Consider the following 23478-nt stretch of genomic DNA (forward strand, 5'->3'; position numbering starts at 1 on the left):
GTTAGCTGTGATCATGCCACAGCATTCCAGCCTGGGTGACAAAGCAAGACTCTTGTCTATTGGGGAGGAGGGGGAGAAGAAGGGAGGGAAGGAGAGGAGACAAACCTTTTCAGATTCTAAAATCATTAGGAATAATATAAATAGCCAAATTTTATCTGGAAGCCAGAAAACACTTTGTCTTCTCAAGGCTTTTTCCAGCTCTAGGATAAGCTATTGAGATAGAGGAAAACATGCTAGGCCAAGGAGTTTCATTTAGTATTTTAATAATAATAAAAAAGACAATACAAAATCCAAACATTTCTTTTTACAAGTTCAGATACATATTTTTCCCCAAGTGCAAAATACTCTATGAACTGTATCATTTGCTGTTTATTGTTGATTGTGTAGGAGATGCTTACTATATTGGTAGCAGTGGAAGCCAGATATAAATACAGTATTTTGACATTTCTTCGCATTAAAAAAAAAGCCTCCCATATGGTGATGATTATTTTCTGAAACTTCAGTTCAACTCACACAGAAGAATAAAGTTTTCAGTTTGTCCAAACTGCTACACCCCTACAACTTGTGTTGTCTAGATAAGCTGGTAACAGAACTAGGGGTTCTATTCTCTATAATCATATATTTTCTTAAAGGATTCCTAGTCCAAATAATGGACCAAGGACAGGTTTGCTACCTTTGAGACAGGTCAAATTTAAAGATACCCTTGTGTTGTTTGCTTCCACTTTTCTCATACTGTGCTTAAGAAAAAAACCTAGCAGGTTAACACTTTCAGCTTATGGTCAGTTATACTTTGTTCCCTTTGTCTGAGGCTTGTCATATTGAGGTAAGCAGCAAATACAAAAAGTTTGAATGCTCTTATGTTTCTGGCATTTTGAGATATGACCTCCTGTCCATTCCAGAGTCACATAAAACATGCATTGGAGAACACTTCTCAGACATAAAATGTTTCATTAGGGCCAAAGACCAGGACTACATTACCAAACTTTTAGCAACAAATATGGGTCTCTACTACCTCAAACTGACCAAATCCTGGGGGAGTCAAAGTCACAGCTCAGTATCAGCCTTTGGGGGATTTCTAGGCCTGGGGCAGGCAGCTCAAGTCCAGGATCTGGTCAGTTTTTTCTGACTCTGAGAGTTTACTCAGTTTTAGGGAATGGGCATAGCCTGATAATACAGAGAGAGGGAGGCAGAGAAGTAAAGAGGAATTGCCATGCTGCTAAGGATGTAAGTGCCTTTCTGATATGCAGACTTGGTGCTTGGAGCCCTCGGGGAAATGGCTTCCCATTCCCAGACTCAAATCAGGGCAGTTTTGTACTAAGATGAATGAGGCCCCATAGTACTGTAGCCCCACAAGCATCCCATCCTGCGGAGAGGCCTCTGGGTTGCTTCATGAAGGGTTCCTATGTACACCATCTTCCCATTTCCCCTTCCACTGGTAAAAACCTCTTTTCTGTCTGACCTGTAAAGGCCTAGAGAGTCCCTGAGTGATAACTCCTCATTCAGTCCATTTAACTCCTAGTTTGATGCCCAGGGCCAGCTTCCTCCATAGGTTCAGCAGTTTTGCCTGGGTTCTTAACCCCCAACTTGGATAACTTAAACTTGGTGGATAATAGCAGGTCTTCACCTGCTCACCAAGACCTGCGTTGACATCAGTTAAGAAGCCTAGTGGTCTATACTTTCCATACTGTGAAACTTATTTGCAAGTCTCATAAACCATGGAATAAATGACTGGAGGAAGTGTATTTATGTGTATATATGGTGTGATAGGAAAAGCCGGGAGAAAGGAGAAGCTGGACCCCCAAAATAAATTGGGATAGCATAAATTGGGAAGCACCCTCACTGGCTTTCCAAGAGAGATGCAAAATGGCAAGGAGAGAGGAATCAGAAAGTTATCCTAGCTTCTGGTGCAGAATTAGGATGGTCAAAGTTGATTAAAACAGTTTTCAGGTACTTCCTGGGAAATACACTCCTGCTAAATGATCATATCCCCTGCTTAGAAGCAGCCATTTTGCATCTTTACAGTGGCTGTCTTTGATCCAGAGAGACAAAGGCAGCCAGACCTTCTACCCCCAAAGGCCATAGTATTGGCTAATGGATGTTAGGGGGTCTAGCTGTGCCATTGGCTTCCCACTGCTAAGGCTGTTTTGGCTGGTGAATACTACTGATGAGAGGGTGAGGTGGTCAGGCTCCTTTATTTAGTGTTGAGTCTCTTGGGAGAGAAGTATCCTGGGACGGTCACCTAGAAATGAACCTGAGAAGTCAATTGGTAGCCTTGGATTGACTAGGACTACAGCTTTAAGGGAACCAGAAGGAGCTATTGGAAGAATAATTTTACAGGCAGCACATTGAATTAAAGGCAGAATGTGTACAGGCTCTGGGCTTGGCATGGACTTGATTCTTTCTTTAGAAAAACAATAGTTGAGGAAGCTAGGCTTGAAGTCAACTCTGAGAGGGAAGTGGCCAGGGTCCTGCAAATATCTGGTGCTTTCACCAGCTTGACACCTTGGTAACTACAACCTTGTGTCTGGCCTCAGACCCTGAGTCAGCCCATCCCCAGGTAGTTTGTCCTGGTCTTCTTCCATAGGCACACCAGGGGAAAACAGGATGAAGACAGGGAAAAGATGGAGGTTTTCCCTACTTGGGGTAGAAAATCACCATTTCCATTGGCCTCTACAATCAAGAGGTTCATACTGAATCCATAGAGAGGGACAGCAGGATTGGTTTAGCAAACACAGGTCCCTTGCCTTCCTGCTCCATCCAGTCCCCAGAATTACTTTTTTTTTTGAGATATAGTCTCACTCTGTTGCCTAGGCTAGAGTGCCATGGTGTCACCCTAGCTAACAGCAACCTCAAACTCCTGGGCTCAAGAGCTCCTCCTGCCTCAGCCTCTTGAGTGGCTAGGACTACAGGCATGTGTCACCATGCCCGGCTAATTTTTTATATATATATATATTTTTAGTTATTCAGCTGATTTCTTTCTAATTTTTAGTAGAGACGGGGTCTCACTCTTGCTCAGGCTGGTCTCGAACTCCTGAGCTCAAACGATCCTCCCACCTTGGCCTCCCAGAGTGCTAGGATTACAGGCATGAGCCACCACACCTGGCCCCGAATTACTTTCCTACATATCAAATGCCTCTGAATTATCACCCTGGGTTAACCCAACCAAAGCTTCTAGAGGTCTGGGTGGTCACTGGTGGAATAGAGAGATCAGATGCTCCAGCACTTAAGGTTCATAAGATTCAAAACTGATTTTCTTCTACTCCAAACATACACTCTTCTCTCTTGGGCAGCTATAAATAGGGTTGTTCTAATAGAGGAAAAAGAAACAAAAACAAAAAACCCTCCCTCTAGACAACATAGAAAGACTCAAAATGATTGCACTTATTAGATGTGGACAGGGTGGGCAGGAGGCTCGCCAAGTACACACACATTCCTCTTGCTGCCCACAGCCTGAGGCCAGAGGTAGGTGGCTCCAGGCTGGCTATAGACTGGGGTCCTCTTTGGTAGAGCCCACAAGCCACCTGGGGCTACAAGGGAAAGACAACTGTGGGGCGAGGCCCAGGCTGGCTTCAGGTCAACAGCCATGCTTCTTGAAGGACAACATGTAGCAAGGGGAGTAGGGCTCCCCCAGGGAGCACTTGCGTGGAACTAAGAGGGTAGCCGGGCCAGGGAAGACATGTAAGAAAAGGGATTAGTGTTTGAAGTTAGCTTCCAATTGTTCTATCTGGTCTTTTAGATGATATATTTTCTTTTCTTTCTGTTTTCTTTTTTCTTTTTTTGGTGATGCTTTCAAACCTGGGTTTTGTCTTGCAGAGCTACAGTCTTTCTCTCCGGGAGCCAAAGCAGGGCATTCAATGTGGCAGTGCCTGTTGCTCTTCCTCATTCAGCCGGTATCCACTAGCCCAGTGTTGTGGGCCACTTGTAAACCCTATGGAGTAGACCCCAGGCAGACATGTGGGGGAAGAAAGAGAGGAGCTATATAGATAAGAAAGCCAGCTATGTGGGCAGTCCAGAGCTCAAATCATGTGCCCTAGAGGACCAGTGTTGGCATTGAGCCTGTAAGTCAAAGGCTTCTTTGGCAGGACTCTGGGCTGTTAGAATTACCCTGGGGAGCACAGCCTGTGGACGTTCTGGCTCCTGACTAGCAAAGGCACAACCCTATAATGGCAGAAGCCCCTCTTCCCTCTCCCCATTCTCCATTTGACCCATTTTCTTCATGGGCCTCTAGCACCCTTCCAAGCTGATGGAACCAGGCATATGAGCTGGTAAAATGGGCAGGGAAGGGGCAATGCAGTTCCTTCACCCCTCAGGGGGAATAGAGCCAGCACTGAATGGCTTTTCCAGGGAGTGAGTAGGAAAGAGAAAAACAGGAGACAGAGAGAGAAAGAGAGAGGGAACTAGAAAGACAGAAAGGGAGAGTGCCTGGTCCGTGTAGTGATATTTTTTTCTCCAGAGAGAGGTGAGAGTTCTTTGTCTGAGGGTGGGGGCTACCGGCTCTGAGGGCTAAGAAGTTTGAGGGTTTCAAAACCTGGGTCTCTGGGCCTAGGGGCACTATTTGTAGGGCCTGAGGAAGCTGGAAACTTTGGAGCGGAGCAGCTTGATGAAGGATTTTGGCAGCATCTCCTTGTGTTTCTCTGTGTACTTGAAGTAGTTCTGGGGGTGGGCTAGCACCTCAAAGAAGGCCTTGATGAGCTTCTTGTCCTGCAGAGGATGGCAGGCAGCAATGTCAGCCTCAGCAATGGGGGTGGGAAAGAGGAACATCATGGCTCTGCAGTCCCTCTTCATGGCTAACAGGTGTCTCATGCTGAACATACCCAGAGGTAACTCTGGATTCCCATCCCACCATCTGCTCTTTTAGAGTTCCACAACTCAGTCATTAGAGTTCCACAACTCAGTCAATGGCAGCTCCATTCTTCTATTGCTCAGGCCCCATTCCTTGGAGCCATCCCTCTCTCCTGCTTGACTCTACCTTCAAACTATATCCATATTTGGATATATTTGGATGGTGACCATTTCTCACCATCTTTGCAGCTATTTCCCTGGTCCAAGCCACCATCATCTCTCACTTGGACTACTGCAATAGCCTCCTCACTGGTGTCCATGCTTCTACCCTTGTCTCTCCAAAGACTGTTCTCTGCACAGCAGCCAGTGTGACTTTTTGATTTTTTAATTATTTCATCTTTTTCCTGTTTGAAACACTTCTCTGGTTTCTTTTATCACCCAGGGTAAAGCTGAGTCCATTGCATGGCCCATAGGCTAAATGCTATCTGTGCCTTGCTTTCCCCTCCACTCGTCCTCACTATGCTGAGCCACACTGGCCTTCTTGAGGATCCTAAGCACGCCAAACTGCTCCCCTGCTCCTTAGCTTGGAATGCTCCTCCCTGGTGTTCTAATGGGTAGCCCCTTTCCTTCACTCAGGTCTCTTCTCTCCAGAGGCCTTTCCTGACCACCCTGTCTGCAACAGCAGCATGACGTGTGGGAGCCTACTAAGTGTCAGGCATCATGCATTAAAAACTCAGATCTTCTGGTTCCTAGGCTGGTGGTTTTTCCACTGCATCAGTGGATTTTTAAAATAATGAGGGAGCCTCTCAATCCAGTCCTCTTTAATCAGAACAGCTGTACTGCTTTATGCATTGGAGTCCCATAGTACATTTGATTTGGAATAAGGGTTCAGATACTTAAAATGTTTGAAAAATATTTCAGCAATTATATCCTTTGGAGTCTGCAAGTTCTAGGTGATTTTTGCCATTATGGCTTTTGATGATAACATAAAAATTATTTTACTCATAAGATGGACTTTTTTGCAGTGATAATTTATGAAGGATAATTCTATGAATAAGACTATAGTTTCTTAAATAAGATTTTCTTAAATTGGGATCCACCAACCCAGGGTTTCCTTCCATTCTTCAGTACTAGATATATTTGTTTTCCTTTAAAAGGAATCTGTACATGAACTGATTCTGAGAAAGCTGTGCTAGATCTGCTGCTTCTCAGTGTGGCGTGGGGTGGATGGAGATAATGGAAGGAAGGGACTTATGCAAAAGCAACTTTCTGTACTTCATTTTTCCTGTCTCTTGGTGAAAGAGGTACAGGACATTTCTTTTCACCTTCCCATTCTCCTACAAGTTCTCCCCAAGGTATAATACAGTGTGGGTGACACTGCAGTCAGAGAGACTTGGGATCAGATCCCAGCTTTAGCACTGGGAGTCTTTAATTCTCTGTGCCTCAGTTTTCTCATCTATAAAGTGGGAATGATAAGAGTATTTACCTCGTAGAGCTTCTGTGTGAATCAAATGAGAATATTCACATAAGCACTTAGCATATCGCCTGCACAGGGTTACATGCTCATTAAATGTTGGCTATCATTATTATTGTTAATATTCACTTGCCTTTAAGATCTCCTGGTGGTTTTCAGAGGCATAGAGCCGGCCATCTCGCACAATGTCTTCTACCAGCTGCTCATAGTCCTCTGCAGAGTCAACCAAGGGGAGGAGGTGAGGGGTGGGAGCTCTTCCTGCTCTCCTGGCTCCCTCCCAAGACCTCTGGGCCTCCCCTTTCTCACCCACCTCCGTGATTCCTGCCCTTGCTCACCATCATAGGTAACATAGGGGATCTGGAAGCCACGAGCGCTGTTGGCCTCACTTGTCTTGAAGTTGATCCAGAGCTTCCTGGAACGCGCCGTGAAGGCGATGGGGCGTTCGTAGGTCTGGCAGGTCTCATAAGTGGTAATGGAGGATGGGGAGGCTGGGGAGGCAAGCAGCAGGTCAGCGGAGCAGCAGGGCAGGCTGTGCAAGCCCTCCTGGGATGAGGGCTCTGGAGCAGGGCATGGGGGACAGAATCACTCTGACAAAGGCTCCCCCACTACACACATACCCCACACCCCTTACCCTCTCCCATTGCCCCCGGGGCTCATTCCACAACTTCTCTTTGAATCCAGGCACTCACATAGCGTAAGAAATTTGACATTTAAATGAATGGAATGGCAGAAATACTAGGATAGGAAAGTAACACATGGAACACCATTAGAATTCTAGCCTCAGCAAGGCTTTCTTAATTCTGCTCTCTACCGAGTATGTGCCATTCATTGCTGTTTTCCTCTGTTAGCTTCTCACCTCCTAAGGCCACTCTCACTATTTTGTCCTCACAGATCCCTGCTCTCATTCTTCCTGTACCAGTCTCTCTTTCTCCCTCTTAACCAGATTTGGACTGCCCTTCCCTGGCCCAGCTCTGCAGCCACCCACAGTTCTTTCTCATGACGAGGACGTCCCCACACTCGTCCTCAGATGGCAGGAAGATCTCAGGTACCACGATAAGGATCTTGCGCTTGGGTGGGGGGTTGATGTTCCAGATGCACTCCACGCCAGCTGGGTAGTTGCCCGGGTAGTTGGGGGACTCGATATAGCCAGTAAACTCACCCAGCTCCCCACCACACTGACGATCTGCAGCCAAGCCACGGTGGATAGAGCAACAAAGAAAAGTAAGTCAGAGGGGAAATGGGTTGGGGAAACTAAAGAGTTCTGAAGTGGAGGTCAGACACACGTGGGCAGCCACCATCCTAGGTCATCTGTATTCCAAGTTCTGGGTCCATCTTCCTTCCTGCTCTTTTAGTACCTTTCCTTCTCACTTCATCTGTCTATGTCTCATTACCTGTCTCCAGGGAGAGGGTGCTACAGGGCCCAACCTAGAAACTGACCTTGAGATTGAGTGGGATGGGGAGAGGTGGAGAGTGAGACTTTCCTGCCCAACCACCCCCCAGCCCTGTTCCCTGTTGGTTTGCTACTCCTCTTCTTTCCATGGCCATTGTCCCCAGGCCTCTCTACTCCCTTTTCTACAGCCTGGCTTGCCACGTACTCTTGCACTGGGCCACGCTGGTGGAGCCGTCAAAGTCAGTGCTTGTGTTTCCTGGACAGCGGGTGCAGAAGTTCTGTCGGAAGTCAGGCTGATAGGACCCCATGGCGCAGCGGATACAGCGGTGGATGCTGGTATTGTAGTAGTGCCCTGGGGAGCACTGGACTGCAGCAAGGGGGAAAGGCAGGAATCAAGATGGCGGGCTGGCAGGAGTTCTGGGGCATAGGATGGGCAGGATACATTCATCATGGAGAATCAGGAGATTGACGACAGCAAAGTTCCTTCCAGGGTCCCAACCTTTCCTGGTCATGCCAGATTTTAAGCCCAGGGAAAAACAAAGTTTACAGAGTGGTTGGCTGTAGTGCCAATCCTTTTCTTTCAGACACTGAGCACAGTATCAAATCTATACAGAAATTCATTTAGTGTATGGAGGGGAATGTGCCACTAGTTCTTCAAAGCAGGGGGTAGGTGGGACTGTTAATTATTTCTCAATTCCCAGGCTTGGGACTGGTGGAGGGCCAGGATGGGTCCTAGGAGAAGGATGGTATGGCTGGTCAGGCAGCTGGGCCTTTTCCTGGTTTGGGGGAAATTATGGGACAACATTAGGTCTACTCTGGGGACTCAGAGAGTTTTTTTTGGAAGTTGGGATTAGGGTGTCCCTAGTGGGGTGAATAGCCCACTCACCTTTGGTGTCACAGTCTTGAAAGGAGATGGCCCCCTCGTGCTTGGTGGTGAGGCCCCCACCACATGGGAAGCATAAGGTCCGTCCTGCTTCAGGTTGGTAGGTACCACGTGGGCATGGCTGGCAGGGCTTGAACCCATCTACAGAGTGTTGGCCAGGTGGGCACTGACCTGGAGTGAATTAAGGGCCCAACTCTGATGGGGATGGTCCTGAGTCATCCCCGTGGGTCACCCAATCTCAGGGGACAGCAAGATGTTGACTAAGAGAATGGCCTGGAGCCTGGGCCTGCCCTTTGGGAAATCCCATGCCATGGGTGTCCCAGTGCCCACCCTACCCCACTCTGTATTGTTTGTTCCCCTGGCACCTGCACACGTGGTGACGTTGGTAGCTCCGAGAGGCCCGTGGGCATCACTCCCAGGGCAAAGGTCGCAGGAGAGCTGCCCTTCTCTCTCCTGGAAGGTGCCCGCTGGGCATGGCACACACTGCTCCGTCTGGCCGTGGTAATACGTTCCCTGCGGGCAGCTGACTGAGGGAGAGTCGGCCGTGCTAGCCACCCACCCCCCATTTCCAACCACCCAGGCTTGGGACTCCCCTTCCCACTCCCTCAGACTTAGAGAGAATCTCTTTGTCAGGAACAAACAGAATCCTGCTTGTGGGGAAAAGGGGGTCAAAGCTGTGTGCAGGAGGGTTGCTGGCCCCTCCTGGTATCCTTCTAGATTTCGGCCTGGGACCAGGGAAGGGAGAATGGTGGGCAGGAGAGTCTTGGCTGCCTCATAATTTAAGAGTTGCAACTGAGGCCATGAAGGGTCCTGCTCTGAACCAGGCCCAACCCAGGCCTTCCCCATTCCCTTGCTCCCCAGCAAGCTTCCTTACCACACTTGGCCCCAGCACGGTGCTGCCCAGTCCTGCAGGACTCCACAATCTCTGCTCGCTCCCCAGCTACCAGGCCTGGTTTGTGGGCCAGCTCATAATCAAGGCCTGCCAGGCGCAGCAAGAAGCGGTCCTGGTTGATGGACTTTCTGAGCATCTTCAGTGACCCTTTCAGCCGTCGTTCCATCCGCTGTCGGAGGCAGGGCAGCCCACAGCCAGCTGGTGGTGGATGGTAGTGTGCATCAGAGAAGGAAGAGAAAGAGAGTGGCTGTAAGCAGGAGGGTAGGGAGCAAGGCTGGGAGGTAGGAGGGTCATGGTAAGAGGGACTAGCTCTCAGGCTTGGCATTAGGCAGGGTCTGCCCTTATCCCTCTCTTTTGCTGCTGAGACCTGTGTTTTTCCCACCTTTGCCCTCTCCTTCTGGCCCTACTCCCAACAGTGCCCCAGTCCTACCTGTGGTTTCTTCGGCTCTGACCTCCGCCTCCAGTTCCAGGGTGAGCCGGGTGACCTCCTTGCCTGGAGGGGTCCGGGCCCGCCGGCCCTTGCCCTTCCGAGAGGAGTCACACTTGAGGTGGATGAAGGTGACCTGGCAGTCAAAGCAGGGGGCACCACCTGGGGGAGAGGACTTGTCAACCCCAAGGAACTCCCTGGTGACATGGAAAGTTCTCACTTATTCACCCAACCCAGGCAGACCTCACCAGATCTCTGACTGCAACTATATCAATCCTCTTTTAGTCTAGGATACTAATTAGTTGGTGGAAGGGAATGTCCTGCAGACTTCCTTGGGCCCTATGCTTACAACTGCTTTTTCCCCTGCTCTGTCCAGAGTTCAGGGTGCTGGTGGGGTTTTGGAAGTGATCTTGCTAAGCAGAGGAGCTGAGGGGTGGGGAAGGTTTGGTGGCCAGGCATCCCATTGGAATGGGGTCCCCAATCCAGACCTGGCCCTGGGATTCTGCTGGCCTCTTCCATTTTGCCTTTGTTTCGCAGGTGCAAACGGCATTTGGCATCCTTGATCTTGAAGGAAGCTCGTTGTTTAACAGACAGCACTGCAGCCTCTAGAGGGATGGTAGAAGCTCAGCACAGCATGGGGGCCCAGTGGATGGAGGGTGCTGTGGAGGGCATTGAGCAGCTGGGCAGTTGGCCAGGGCCTTGGCTGGGGAAGTGGGATTGCAGAAGCCCAGGCGATCAGATGTTAGGGGCAGAGAGAAAGGCAGCAGGGCTGGATAATTTCAAGGCAAAGAGGGGGACCCAGCGCAAAGGAAGGCCAGGGAAATAATGAAGGAGAAAAATAAGGAATTAATACAAGAGAGTGGGGTGGAAATAAGGCTTGGGGCTGGTGCTCACCATGGCAGTGGTTGGAGTTGGTGCTGTTCCCGGTGTGGCTGGCTCGGGCTGGAGCTGCTCTGGGGCTGGGGATGCCGCAGCTTACCGTGAAGCCATTCTCAGACTCTGAGAGAAGGGGTCTGTCACAACTCTGACCTGCCCTCCCAACCCCACCTGGCTGGAGGGATCTAAGGGGAGCAGAGGAGCTGCCTGAACAGCCAGCCTTCGCTCCTTTCTCCCCCAAAGCCCTCCTGCATCCTCCTCCCATGTACCTGGCAAAAACCGGGCCCGGGACGGACAGGTCAGGGCACAGGTGTCCTTCTTGCCAGACCGGTTGCAGCTGAGCATGGCTTTCGAGGCCCCAGGACTTCCCTGACACTTCACTGGCTCTAGGAAGGGGAGAGAGGCCTCAGGAAACCGGTGCATTCCTTTCCCACCCTCTCCCTCAGATGTGTAATTTGGACAAAGAATCAGCTACATGCAGAACTATTGTACCCATGGAGACTGCTGAAGGGAGTTCTTTACTAGAAACTTCATATCTCTAAGTCAAATAGCTACATTCTCCACCCCTTCCCACCTCACATGTTCCCCCTGCATGATACTTTGTGCTTTCCAGGACCCCAACTGCCCCCATTGAAACTGCAATTGCAACTTTGGCCAGCAGAGGACACTGCCCACCTGTGCAATCTTTGCCGTTCCAGTGCAGCCGGCCCTGACCTGCTGGGCAGGTACACTGGTAGCTGCCGGGTGTGTTGATACAGCCAAAGCGGCAACCTCCCCGGTTGATGCTGCATTCATCCACATCTAAGGGTAAGGGGTAGGGAGATAGACAGACAATGGTGGGGGAGGAGTAGGAGCCAGGGAGTAGGCAGGACATTTGGTTAGAGTTCCAGGTGCCCTGTGTTATGCAAGATGACTAAGTTCTAGAGATCTACTGTATAACATTGTGCCTATAGTTAACAATACTGTAGTGTACACTTAAAAATTTAAGAGGATAGATCTCATGTTAAATATTCTTACAGTTAAAAAATAGAGTTTAAAAAGCATTCCATGTACCCCAAGATGACTGCTGGCCTGAGAAGAGCTCAAACCTCCTCCCCTTATCTCTGTCCCCACTCAAAGGAATAGTTGAGAAGGGGTCATGCTGATTAGCTTTTTAAAGCCTTCCACTCCTACCTACCAGAGGGACTGTCATTTGGGAGCTGAGGATGTGGGTCCAGGGACAGTGATGGGGATGGGAGATAGGAATTTTGGAGGCTGGATGCTGTTCTTTGATGCCCCAGTCTCCCAGTTGGCCTTCAGAAACTATCTTAATTCCTCCCATTTCATCACTATAAATGCATGCATTCAGGGATTCCCTATAACCACAAGCCAACTCAGGGTCTTATTCTCCTGCAGGATGAGGAGTTGAGAGGGGATAGGGCGGCTGAGGGGCTGCAAGTTTGCTAGCTTACCCCCACAGTGGGTGACACCATACAGCAGGTAGCCACGATGGCAGAGACACTGGAAGCTTCCTGGTGTGTTGACACATATGTGATCACAGGTTCGATCAAAGGAGCACTCGTCTATATCTGGAAGAGCAAGGATTTGAGCCACTGAATCTGTCTCGGGACACCTGACCCTTACTCAGGTGAAGGGCCCAAGTGAGGGGCCTTGGCTCTCTGCCGTGAATTGAAAGAGTCCCTGTTTTTGGCCCAGCTCTAGGATCAGTGATTGAGCAATGCTGATCCATCCCCTATGCTCCCTCCACTTGGAGTCTGGAACTGTAAAATCTGGTGCCTATGGATCAGGGCCACCATGTGTGGTTAGGCAGATCACTCTCTGCCAAGGACGTGAATTGGGGTGAAATCCATTCCTCACTCCTTGCCAAGCTGTGTGCTTCACTGTGGAGCTGGTCCACCTAGAGGAAGGGCTCCTGTTTGCTAGTTTGCAGGACGATGCTGCCTATAGAGACTCCACAGTGTCCATTGAGTTTCTAATGCTTTGGGGCTCTGGCCTCCTTGAAGCCTCCCACCCTAGGAACATCTCCCAAGGATTTCACCTTAGCTCAAGTCTGCTCACCTTGGCAGTTCCTTTCATTGATGAGCAGCTTATAGCCTTTCTTGCAGCTGCATTCGAAGCTGCCCACTGTGTTGCGGCAAATGTGGTCACAGCCCCCATTGTTCAAGCGGCACTCATCTATGTCTGGAGAAGCAGGAAAAAGCAGAATAAAAGGTGATGTTGAAGGCTGAGAACAAATAAGGAGACAAGATCCCACCCTTCCTCACAAAGACAGGGAAAATCTAGGAGAGCCCTGGGCCTGCCTTTTCTGACACCTCCATCAGTCTCTCATCTCCATTTGTTCTGTGTTCAGGGGGTCTGTGGCCATTAGTAAAACCCTCTCTTCTGGGATTGAGTCCTCTTAGAAGGGGACAGAAGGGAACCAGAATCAGGCCCTCAGGGAATTGCCTGAAGCAGGGAGCAAGTGGGCATTTGACCTACAGGGCTAGTCCTTGCCCCTTACTCTCCAGCTAATGGCCATTCCCAAGAGGGCTGGTGGATAGTGTTTTCTCTTTCCTGTCCCTCACCCCTGTCACCAAGGGCCCTGTCAAGAGCCCTGAGTAGGGGGAGCCAAGGAGAGGTGGAGAGTCAAAAGGGAGGAGAAGCTGGGAAAGAGGCCAGGCAGGGAGGACCTCCCGGAGAGCCAGGGAGGCTGGGGAGCTGATGGGGGAGGGTTGGGGGCCAGACTGGGGGCTGGGCTAGGAGAGGTCTGGAGAGGCTCAGGCCTGAGGCAGCTTTCAGCACTAGTAAGGGAAAAGGGGGCTGGTGAATGGCTTCCTTCCTGAGGTCAAGTTCCCCAAGCTGGTGGCAGACAGGACCCAGGCTACTCACCCCTAGTTGGGGGAAGGGAGCAGGGAGGGCAGCCTTCCACTTCACTTTTAGCATACCTGTCAACAGTCCTTCCCAGCAGGAAACCTCTGACTCTGGCTGGCTGACCCGCTGCCCCAGCCCTCCCCAGCCCTCTCCCTCCTCTCGCAGCTGTTGGGCCAAAAGACACAAAGAAGGAGCCCAGTCCTTCCAGTCCCCACTCCTTGTGACTAGAGGACACAGACCTGATGAATCATATTTGTAATATGGCTACTCTCCCTTTTTTCTTTTCCCTCTCCCCCATCATTCCCCAGACCTGGCTAATTAAAAGGAGGGGAAATAGAATGGACAGCTTGGAAAATTATACTGGAATAACAGCTAACACAAAGTGTTTACTATTTGCCAAGCACTGTTCTAAGTACTTTATATATAATACCTCATTTAATCCTCACAACACACCTGTGAAGTAAGCACTGGGGAAACTGAGGCACAGAGACATTAAGTAACTTGCCTAGGATCACAGAGCTTGTAAGAGGCAGAGCCTGGATCTGAACTGAGGTAGCCAGGCTCCAGCATCAGTGCTCCTAACTGCCATCCTACTCTTCCTTTGGCCAGTATAGCCTTTCTAAGGGGAGAGATCATCTTCCCCTGGGAAAGCCTGAGGAATGCGGATTAAGAAGGTTATGGAACACACCTGTGACCTCGTATACGTACAAAGTCAGTACTCAAATATCCTTCCAGACTCAGGGACAAATGTGAATTGCATGTTCATTAACTAGGAGGGTGACTAGGAATGAGAGCCGGGAAACAAGGTAGGGGAGGGGCAGGGGCACTAAGGGACTGCCTGGTCTGTTGTGCTCCTTGAACTGAGATGGGACAGGTGGACAGGAGACAACCCTTAACCATGTCCTGGGCTCTCTACAAGAAGGGAGTCGAGGAGGTGTGGTTCCTACAATAGGCACCCTATCTCTGGTCCTAATGTCAGTCCTTACCAAAGGCCTCCATGCTCCTGTCCTCTCAGAGTCCTTACCTTTGCAGGTCTTCCTGTCTGGCTGCAGCATGAAGCCCACAGGGCAGCTGCAGTGGACACCAGTTGCTGCATCGTGGCACTTACTGTCACAGCCCCCGTTGTTGACAGCACAGGTCTCTGTTCAGGAGGGAGTTGGGGGATGGTAACCAGGTTACTGGCCTAAAGGAGTCCCAAACTTGGAGGGTAATGGAGACCACAGAGGCCCAAGGGAAGGCCTCAGCTGCCTCCCTGTGTTTTAGAAGGAGCATTAAGTGGAGGGAGGCTGCCAGCCCCCTTCCTCCCGTCACTCCCAACCCCCATCCCCTCACAAGTGCAGCCAAGCAGTCCACTTCCCTGCCCCCTACTTGATTGAAACAAGGTGGACAGCAGTGAGGCAGGTACAAGCCAGAGCTGTCAGGCAGGAATGTGCTAAGGGGGTGGAGGAGGTGGGGGGAGCAGGGAGGGATGAGAGCTAAGTGAGGGTGGTTCTGGCCGCCAGGGAACCAGAAGGGACAAACAGAAGCTTCCTCCTCTTTCCACTGACCATATCTTTGGTGGGTGGGTGGGGGTCATGGTGGAACAACTGTACTGTGGGGAGGTTGGGAAGAAGAATGAGCCTGGCCATTCCTAAGACAGCTGAGGGATGCCCATCCATTTATCTCCCCTTCCTCCCTGCCCAACTGTCTTAAGAAAGATGTCAGTTCCAGGCCCAACTGCTCATCCTCAGAGGAGACAGCACATATGGGTTTAGCTACCTTCAACTGTTTCCAACCCCTCCTTTTTGGTTCCAGATGGCGATAAGCTGGCTGTTTTGTTGTTTTACTTTGCTAATGGGAAGATATTGTATAGGTGAGGGGAGGAGGCAAAAGAAGAAAAATCCAGAGAAGGAAGGAGATGAAAAGGTAGGTGGAAGAGAGAACCTCATAGGTAGCCAAAACCCAAATCCTTATTTTTGCTAAGTCTTTTCTATTGCTCCCCCTTGACTGGGAAATTTTCCCTTCACTGGAAGGTCAGAGTTGGGGGAAAATGGGTGGGTCACTGTATTTTCTAAATTCAGAGCAGGAGAAAAACAGGTTTAAACAGAAGCTTGGGAGAATCAGGTGAGTCCAAGGAAAAACCATTAGCTCAAATAGTGAAAGGCCCTGACACAGGGACTGTGGAGTTGTGGATGGTCCTCTGACCTGGAATTCTCCCGTTAGAAAGAGAGGAGCCCAAGGCCTCTGCTAGGGAAGAGAAGAGAATAGTTCTCAGAATCAGGGGAACTGAATGAGGAAAGTACTGGTCAGCACTGTCATCTTCTTGAATTGCTGACTCCTAACACTCAGGCCCAACCCTTGTCATCAATGAGAGCAGCAAGGCCAGGGCTCCAGAAGAAGCCCAACTCTGCCTGTGGTCCCTGGCCATGGCCTGGTCCCTTAAATACCCAGGTTTTGGAGCAGCCCAGCCTGGAGTGGGATCTCTTCTGTGTGATTCCTACCTTAGTCTCTTCTGAGGTTCCCCAAGACCATGGAGGAACCTGGGAGGAAACCTTGAGTTTAGGCTCCAAACCTAGCCATCCCCTCTAAGAGTGCTCTTAGCATGAGAAGAAGTCCACTAAGCCTTGGAGCAGGGAGTAGGGGAGGTTGGGAAGAAGAATGAGCCTGGCCATTCCTAAGACAGCTGAGGGATGCCCATCCATTTATCTCCCCTTCCTCCCTGCCCAACTGTCTTAAGAAAGATGTCAGTTCCAGGCCTAACTGCTCATCAGAATTCTGCTTCTGCAGAATCCAGGATAGGGAGCAGCAGAGCTGGCACAGTGTCCATCCCAGGCTGCACAGGAAGCAGGGCACAGCTGCCCGCCTTTGCAGGACAGCATTCTCCAGAGCAGGGTGGGGCTGCAGGAAGGCACAGCCTGACTCCTTTGCTCTCCAGGTTGCAGTATTAAAACCACAAGTCACTCTGCTTAACCCTGTGCCAGGCACTTACTAGATATTCTACATGCACTATCTCAGTCATCACAGCAACCTTAAGGGAAGATTGTTATTCTCCTTATTTTCCAGAAGAGTAAACCAAGATCAGAGAGGAAAGCAGCTTGCCTGAGGTCATACAGTTAGAAGTGGCAGAGCCAGGATTCAAACTCGGGTCTGTCTGAATGCAAATGCCATGCTCATAACCATTATGGGGGAGAGAATGGTGAGTGATGCTGGGATTGTGAACTAACATGGGTAAGAATCCAAGGAAGAGGCCTTAAGGAGGGGATGGTATCTAACCCTATCTCAGGTGGCACATGGGCGTCATGGGGAAGATGGAGCTGGCTGGGTCTCTATGTAGAGACAGGGTTTGGGGCAGATGGCTGGGAAGGAGGTGGGGTGTTAGAAGACAGGTGTCAGAGGAAGGAGCAGAAGAGGAAGGAGAGGAGAGTGATAGGAACAAAGAAAAACAAAACCAACATGAAGGCTCCCAGGCCAGCTCTTAGGGACTCAGGTTTCCTGTCACCTGATGGGCCCAGTGCCCAGGCTGCCTGGCAGGGGGAACCCTGTTGACCGGGCCCGATGGGCATGCAGTTAGTGGGAGCCCCAGCGGGTTAGCCCTTCCCCGAGCAAGCCAGTGAGAGCAAGCGGAGAGAGCAGACATATTTACCATTAGAAACGGCCTGAGTGGGGATGTGCTGCTCTAGCCGCCTTTCCCCTGTTTGACATTGTAAAAAAACCATTTAGATGCTGGGCAGGGGCCACTGTGGCCCACTAGGCCTTAGAACCCTCCCCACCCCCTCCTCCACCCTGTAAACCCAAACCACTAGCCCCAAATGATGAACCCTGAGACTCTTACAACAGCTTCACTCCTCAGCCTTGTCCTACCTGGTATACTCAAAGAAGCTCCCACCAAGTGACTGAAAAACAGTCTCAGAAAGGGGCAACCATGGGCCCAATATGACACAGCATGCCCAAGGCAAAGCTGGGGTGTAACCTCAAGTCTTATAGACTGCCAAATCCCAAATTCCAAAGGGTGCTCTTCCTTTCTGCTAAACTGCACTGCCCTCTCATCCTCGCCCTACATCTGGATGTCCTGATAGCCCCAGACAATGACTTTCCCCCTACCGGGGCTGGCAAGAAAAATGAGATGTAGGGCAGGGTAAAATAAGTTCTTTTAGAGAAGAGGAAGGGGAACTAGGAAGGAACATAGCTGTAAACCCCAGAACAGCCTCATTTGCTGTCTACTGCCTCACTTGGCCATGGCCTGGACGGCAGAATGGGTCTTGGGTTGGACAAGAGCTCAAGCTCAATAGGGTTGTTTTCAGAAGCAGCCATGTCTGAGAAGGATCAGACCCACGCATCCATGGGCCCCGAGCTTTGTCCTGATTCATGCATATTTTCTTTGGGGACTGCATGCAATTTCTTTTGGGAGGCTCTGGGGATGTGTGAATGTGTCCAGGGGGTAGTGGGATGTTTGGAAAACAAAAGAATTAGATCTGTGAGGAAAAAAATGAAAGGAACTATTAATAAAACACACCAGCCAGGAGAAGGCAACATGAAGACCTAAAAATGTTCTAGGGTCTTTGAAGAGTTAATTCAGAGGGAAACATGTAGCAGGAGAGATTTTAATTACAGAAGCACTTTAGAACCGTGTGTGCAAGTCTCTGGAGCAGGTGCCTGAGGGAGCCCTGTAAAAGCATCATCTGCTCCCCTGTTCTCGTGTCTGCAGTGAGGGGGCAGGCCTGCGGAGTGGGGTGGGGAGAGTCTTGTTCTTCAGCTGAATGTCATGTCCCTGATACACATGACTTCCCACAGAGTGACTGGGTTCACCCCTGCCCATCTCCAGCATGCTGCAGCCCACCAGATGGATGGCCACCCATAAACACCAACGCCTACAGATCAAGCTTGCCCCCGCCTGGCTCAGGACACAGACTCTCCTCCAGCCAAAGTTCTTCCCTTTCATTTCCCACTTCTCCAAGAGATACTCTGTCCCATCATCCTTCTCAGCACTAAAGACCTAAAGAATTAGGGAATTAGAAATGAACTTTAAGGAATTATACTCATCTAGGGAACCTAAAGATATGAGGTAAGGCCTAGAATGCCAGGAAGAGGGAGCCAGGTATTAAGAGGGCCCCAAACCAGGGCAAGAGAGATGGAAGGCTGGAGCTGATAAGGAAGAGAGGGGGCTAGAGGTGGAGCTGAGAGGGGGTACACTGGGATCTACAGGAGAGAAGGAAGTGGGGGCTAGGGTAAGGGGAATAGACGGGGGATTTGCAGGAGGAGTGTGAGAGAGAAAGGATCCAGAGGAAAAAGATACCTGGAGCCAGGAAACCCCATTTGGCAGTTCAGGGATGGTTGTTCCAGGAAAGAGCTCTCTGTCCCACCCTCAGTTCCAGAGTGGGGACAGTGAGCCATGACAGCTCCCCTCCTATCCACACTGGTCAACCAGGGCCTCTAGTCAGGCCTAATCAGCTGCATTGCCTCAGCCCTCCCACCTCTTCTCAACCACAGCCTTGGTGGCAAACACCCTTGCTAATTATTCTGTTGGCAACACTTTGTCCTGGGACAAAGAGGACTGCGAGGCTCCTGGGGAAGGGCAGCAGAACCAGTGGGTTGGGGAGGGGAAGAGGGTCGGGTGAGCCCTTCAATCACTCTTAGAGTTGTCCTTCACTAGACCTGGCCTTGTCTGGGTCTTTAACTCCCTTTCCAGTCCCTCTGTCCCAGCACCTGGGCCCATGTGCTCCCCCACTACCCCTGGTTGGTTCCCAAGGGCCCCCCACCACCACAGGCAGACTGAGTTCTCCCCTGGCCTCACCCACCGATGCATGTCTTCCCGTCAGTATGGAGCACAAACTTGACATGGCAGCCGCACCGGGGACCCTGCTCTGTGTCATCACATGTGTGCTGGCAGCCACCGTTACCATAGTTGCATGTCACTGTGCACAGAGAGGGCAGAGGTCTATCAGCTTGCTTCTCCCTGAGGACCGCAGTTCTCCACAACATGGATACTGGCCCTCTTTTCTAGTTGTTTTCCCCATATTCCCTTTTCCTCTCAGCCCTGTCTTCCTGCTGCTGAGGCCCCACACTGCTCCACTTTGTTTCCCTTTCCTCCCACTGCCATCCCAGTTATCTCACATTTACAGTCCCGTTGGTTCTTGGTGAGCTCAAAGCCAGGGCGGCATTCACAGGCAATACCCCCCTTGGGTGTCTCCCGGCAAATGTGGGCACAGCCGTGGTTCTTGTTCATGCAATTCATTCCTTCTAAAAGGGAAAAGGAAGGGAGTGAATGCTTTATGCCCCGGGATGCCTAGAAGAGGAGGAACTCTAAGGGGCAAGTCGGGGTCTAGGAAGTTGGGAGAATTCCACGGTGTTTTAACACCGAGAGGGCACTGACTCTCCCTGTCACAGGCCTCCTGTCTTGCCCACAGAGTGGGGTTCTATAAGCAGAGCGCAGAACGATTCTGAATGATAGCTATTGATACCCATCCCTCTCTAAGAAAATCTGTACGGTCACACTCTCCTTAAACAACCAAAAAATGGTGTCTAATAGGTGTCTGGCGCTGTGCTAGGGAATGGGTGGATTTAGGAAGGATCCAGAAAAAGGTAAGACATGATCTCTTCCCTCAAGGAGCTTAGAGACAAACTAGGAAGAAGATAAATAACGACCAGATCTATAATGTGAGTGGGAGTAATTGGTATAGATAATTACTATGCAATTTTATTCAACATCTATTAAGCTCTCACTACATGCAGGGCAGTATGTTAGGTGCTAGGGATATGACGATGAATTAGACATAGTCCCTGCCCTCAGGGATGTCACAGTCTAGTGGGGGTTGGGGGTAAGTCACAGAAATAGGTAACATGTACCCCACTATTCCTGCCTGAGCCTCCAAATCAAATCCAAGGTAGAAGGCATTGATGCAGCCCTTTCAGATAAACAGCAACCGAGACAAACTCAGCCACCCACAACTCAGCCACTGATATTAGGAACAATATCCACCTCAGGTCTGGACACAGAGGACGCCCCATAGTAGCCTCAATCCCATACTGAGCCTGACCCCAAATTAATTCCTGCAGATTTTGCTCCAATACATATCTGTCCATGGGCCCTTAGGTTGTGACTGAGTTGGGGGTGGAGAAAATGGAGCTAGCAGAGTTGAGAACAGAGGGTAAGACTTAGGGCGTGTTGAGGGACAGCTAGGAAGAGAAGCCTGGGGAGGGCAGGGGCAGGGCCCTCCCCGGTCATGGGCTGACCTTCTGGCCGCTGGATGCAGGTGTGCTGGTTGTCGCTGAGGAAGAAGCCTTCCCGGCAGTGGCACTCGTAGCTGCCCATCATGTTGATACAGCTTTGCTGACATCCGCCATTGCCCTCGGCACACTCATCCACATCTGTGCAGGACACGTGGGGCCATGGGGTGCAGGCCAGGGTCCAGAGCAAACCCTGGGACTTCAGCACCAGAGGCCGAGGGCCATTTTAAGAGCCCAACACGCCCCCACCCCCGACCCCCAGCCTCGGGCCAGGCAGTTCTCACCCCATGGTCAGCTCCTATTCCACTGGATGTTTCTTTTTTGTTCGTTTTGTTTTTTTGTTTGTTTTTTTCCCTGAACACATTCTGCACAGATATTCCCCTGCATGAGAAGAGGCCATCCTGAGGGCAGAGCTGGGGAGCTAAGCAAGTAGAGGACAGGGGGACATCTGAACCTGGCTCACTTCGGAAAAGACTTGTCTCCCTTTCCCTCACCTGTGGAAATTGGGTCTGAGGGCAGAGGCAATCAGCAAGGAGCCAGAGGAAGAGGAACAGTGATGAAGACAAGGATAGAGGTTGGTTAGATTGGTCAGGAAGAAGTTAGCGGGGGTGGCAGCTCATTGTGACTAGCAGCCAGGGAATCCAGAGACCTGGGAAATGGCTCCTGTGCAGGGAGAGCCATGGCCATGGTGCTGAGGTGGGAGCGGCAGGCTGGGTAAGGGCAGCTGAGCCTCAACTCCTTGTGGGGCAGGGACCATTTCTGTGGACAGGCCATGGCCCCATCCTTCCTCCCCTTCCCCCCATGCCTGGGCTTGCTGCCATATTTCCTAGTCTTTCTCCTATTTTGGTTTAACAAAACATAGTCTGGCAGCTTGGCGGGGAGGGATCTGGGGAGAGCTGCCAGGCCACACCCTAGATGGGGGAAGGGGAACAGTAGGCTCTCACCCCCAAATCACCAGCCCCAGGTCCCAGAGCCAACTCACCCTGGAGCTCCCACTTCAATGCTCTGACTCCATCTCTATGCTATCTACTGCCCTCCCAAGTCCACAGCCCTTCTCAGCGTGCCTTGGCCCAGAGGCATCAGGGAGATTGGTCACCAAAGGGAGCAGCTAGAATCTGGGCTCCTGAGGACCTCATCTGCCCATCCCTTCCCATCCTCTCTGCTGAGCCCCTGAAACCTCCCTTCCCCTTCTGACCAAGGGCAGAGGGGCCCAGACCCAGTTGGCTCTTGCTGGAGAGATGCACCCATTGGAAGAGCTGAGTAGGTGTACTCTCTTCTGCTTTGTTCCTGTCTCTGCCCCATCTCTTGCCACACTCTTGACTTTTCCCCATCCTGACCTTCCTGTACTTGCCTCATCCTACATTCCGTCCTCCTATTTGCTCCCTTCTATTCTAACCTTGTGGCTTTGCTACTGTAGTCAAGCTCTTTCCTCTAATTCTCAGTGAGGAAACTGAGGCTCAGGGCATGGACAACTTTCTCAAGGTTCCCCCATGAGCCAAAGGTAGGGTTGAGGCTTTGAACCCTAACCTTAGGGAGACCTTTGCTCCCCTGGCCCTCTCTTGTCCCTCTACTTGCTTCTCCCCAGAACACATAGGGAAACTAGACTTGCTAAGAATCAGGCGCCTAGAAAGGTCAAAGGCAGCCAAAGAACTTAGAAGCTCATGTTCTCAGTCCTGCAGGCAACTCACTGTCCTAGTCCAAGTGTCACAGATTCTCTTCCCAAAAGAGTCCTAAAAGAATTCCTCAAGGGTGACTGGGCAGATAAGAAATGAGGCCCTTCCCTAGTAGCTAAAGTGGTAGGAGAGGTGGCCAGGGCTGGGGTTAAGGGCCCAGCAGGAGTCAGGGTTTGGAGGTCTGGGTTGAGAGTAGAAACCTGTAGCCTGGGTCCAAGGAGTGGGATTGGAGGCAGCTCTGCAGTAAGGAGGCTTTCCTCGGCCAGTGGGACCTCAGAGAATTCATCTACTTGGTCAGGTAGGGTGTTAGGACCAGCCTAGCCTGTTTTTCTGGGCATCACACATCTTGCTTCTCTTCCTTTCCTGGTCATCTTTGCTTCCAGTGCCCTATTTCTGTTTTGGCACCAGAGAGGAGTTTGAGAGAGGACCCTGGGTTCAAATCTCAAATCCTTTCGTGCTATGGGATTCAAATTTTTCTACTTGAGGAAGAATCTGACTTGGCCCCAGTCATTTTCCAAAATGACAGAGACCAAAGTTGAGTTCGGTTCCCTAGAGATTCTCCTATCTCTGTCCAGCTCCTGGGACAAAGGGGATCAGGTCAGGTTGAGGTCTTAGAAGTGAGGAGAAAGTGGGACTAGAGGTTGCAGGAAGAGCTGGGAGAAAACTGGCCTGTAAGGTTCGGAGGCTCCCTGGGGCACAGAGAAGCATCACTGTCACCACCAACAACATTCTTCCCACTTATTGTGCACCTACTATGTGCTAACGATTGTACAGGTTCTTTACACAGGTTCTTTGTATAGGCTCTTTACATATGTTCTCTCATGCTGGTCCACCCAGCAGCCTCCGAGTGGGTTATTATCATCCTCATTTTAGACATGAGGAAGCTGAGATTCCCAGAGAGTAGTTGATTTCCCCAAGCCCCACGGTTAGTAAGCAGCAGAACCAGGATCTGTCTGGAGCCAAATCATCTTCTCACCATGCCTCACTCACTGGCTAAACCCACCGTACTCATCTCCTGGCCCTTGCCC

General features: G+C 50.6%; 1 protein-coding gene and 1 long non-coding RNA gene across 2 annotated transcripts in view; one reads left to right on the forward strand and one right to left on the reverse strand.

Annotated features, from left to right (window-relative positions):
• Window positions 1-23478, forward strand: part of LOC105861396 (uncharacterized) — a 54540-nt gene that overhangs the window by 7423 nt on the left and 23639 nt on the right. The window contains exons 2-6 of the long non-coding RNA XR_012919336.1: window positions 7200-7301; window positions 7811-7982; window positions 11338-11531; window positions 15369-15479; window positions 16617-16749. This is a non-coding gene — a long non-coding RNA (uncharacterized LOC105861396). The remainder of the gene's footprint in view (window positions 1-7199; window positions 7302-7810; window positions 7983-11337; window positions 11532-15368; window positions 15480-16616; window positions 16750-23478) is intronic.
• Window positions 334-20918, reverse strand: SCUBE3 (signal peptide, CUB domain and EGF like domain containing 3). Its single transcript, XM_012746814.2, has 20 exons — window positions 20784-20918; window positions 19665-19790; window positions 19349-19465; window positions 17197-17244; window positions 14599-14715; window positions 12783-12905; window positions 12176-12292; window positions 11400-11525; window positions 10994-11110; window positions 10743-10847; window positions 10337-10453; window positions 9852-10010; window positions 9404-9619; window positions 8895-9056; window positions 8533-8700; window positions 7852-8013; window positions 7242-7439; window positions 6592-6744; window positions 6390-6469; window positions 334-4701 (listed from the first exon to the last, which is right to left on the reverse strand). The coding sequence occupies exons 1-20, from the start codon at window positions 20863-20865 to the stop codon at window positions 4552-4554; spliced, it is 2643 nt and encodes an 880-aa protein (XP_012602268.2). The 5' UTR covers window positions 20866-20918; the 3' UTR covers window positions 334-4551.

The sequence above is a fragment of the Microcebus murinus genome, chromosome 5 (genome assembly GCF_040939455.1).
Source record: "Microcebus murinus isolate Inina chromosome 5, M.murinus_Inina_mat1.0, whole genome shotgun sequence".
Classification (NCBI taxonomy): Eukaryota; Metazoa; Chordata; class Mammalia; order Primates; family Cheirogaleidae; genus Microcebus; species Microcebus murinus.

Coding starts and splice junctions, on each gene's coding strand:
- SCUBE3 (XM_012746814.2), bottom strand. CDS start 20,865: ATGATGGGCAGCTACGAGTGCCACTGCCGGGAAGGCTTCTTCCTCAGC. Junction 11,111..11,399: donor GAACGGCAAAGATTGCACAG/GTGGGCAGTGTC, acceptor TCCCCTTCCTAG/AGCCAGTGAAGTGTCAGGGA. Junction 4,702..6,389: donor ACCACCAGGAGATCTTAAAG/GCAAGTGAATAT, acceptor CATCCTCTGCAG/GACAAGAAGCTCATCAAGGC.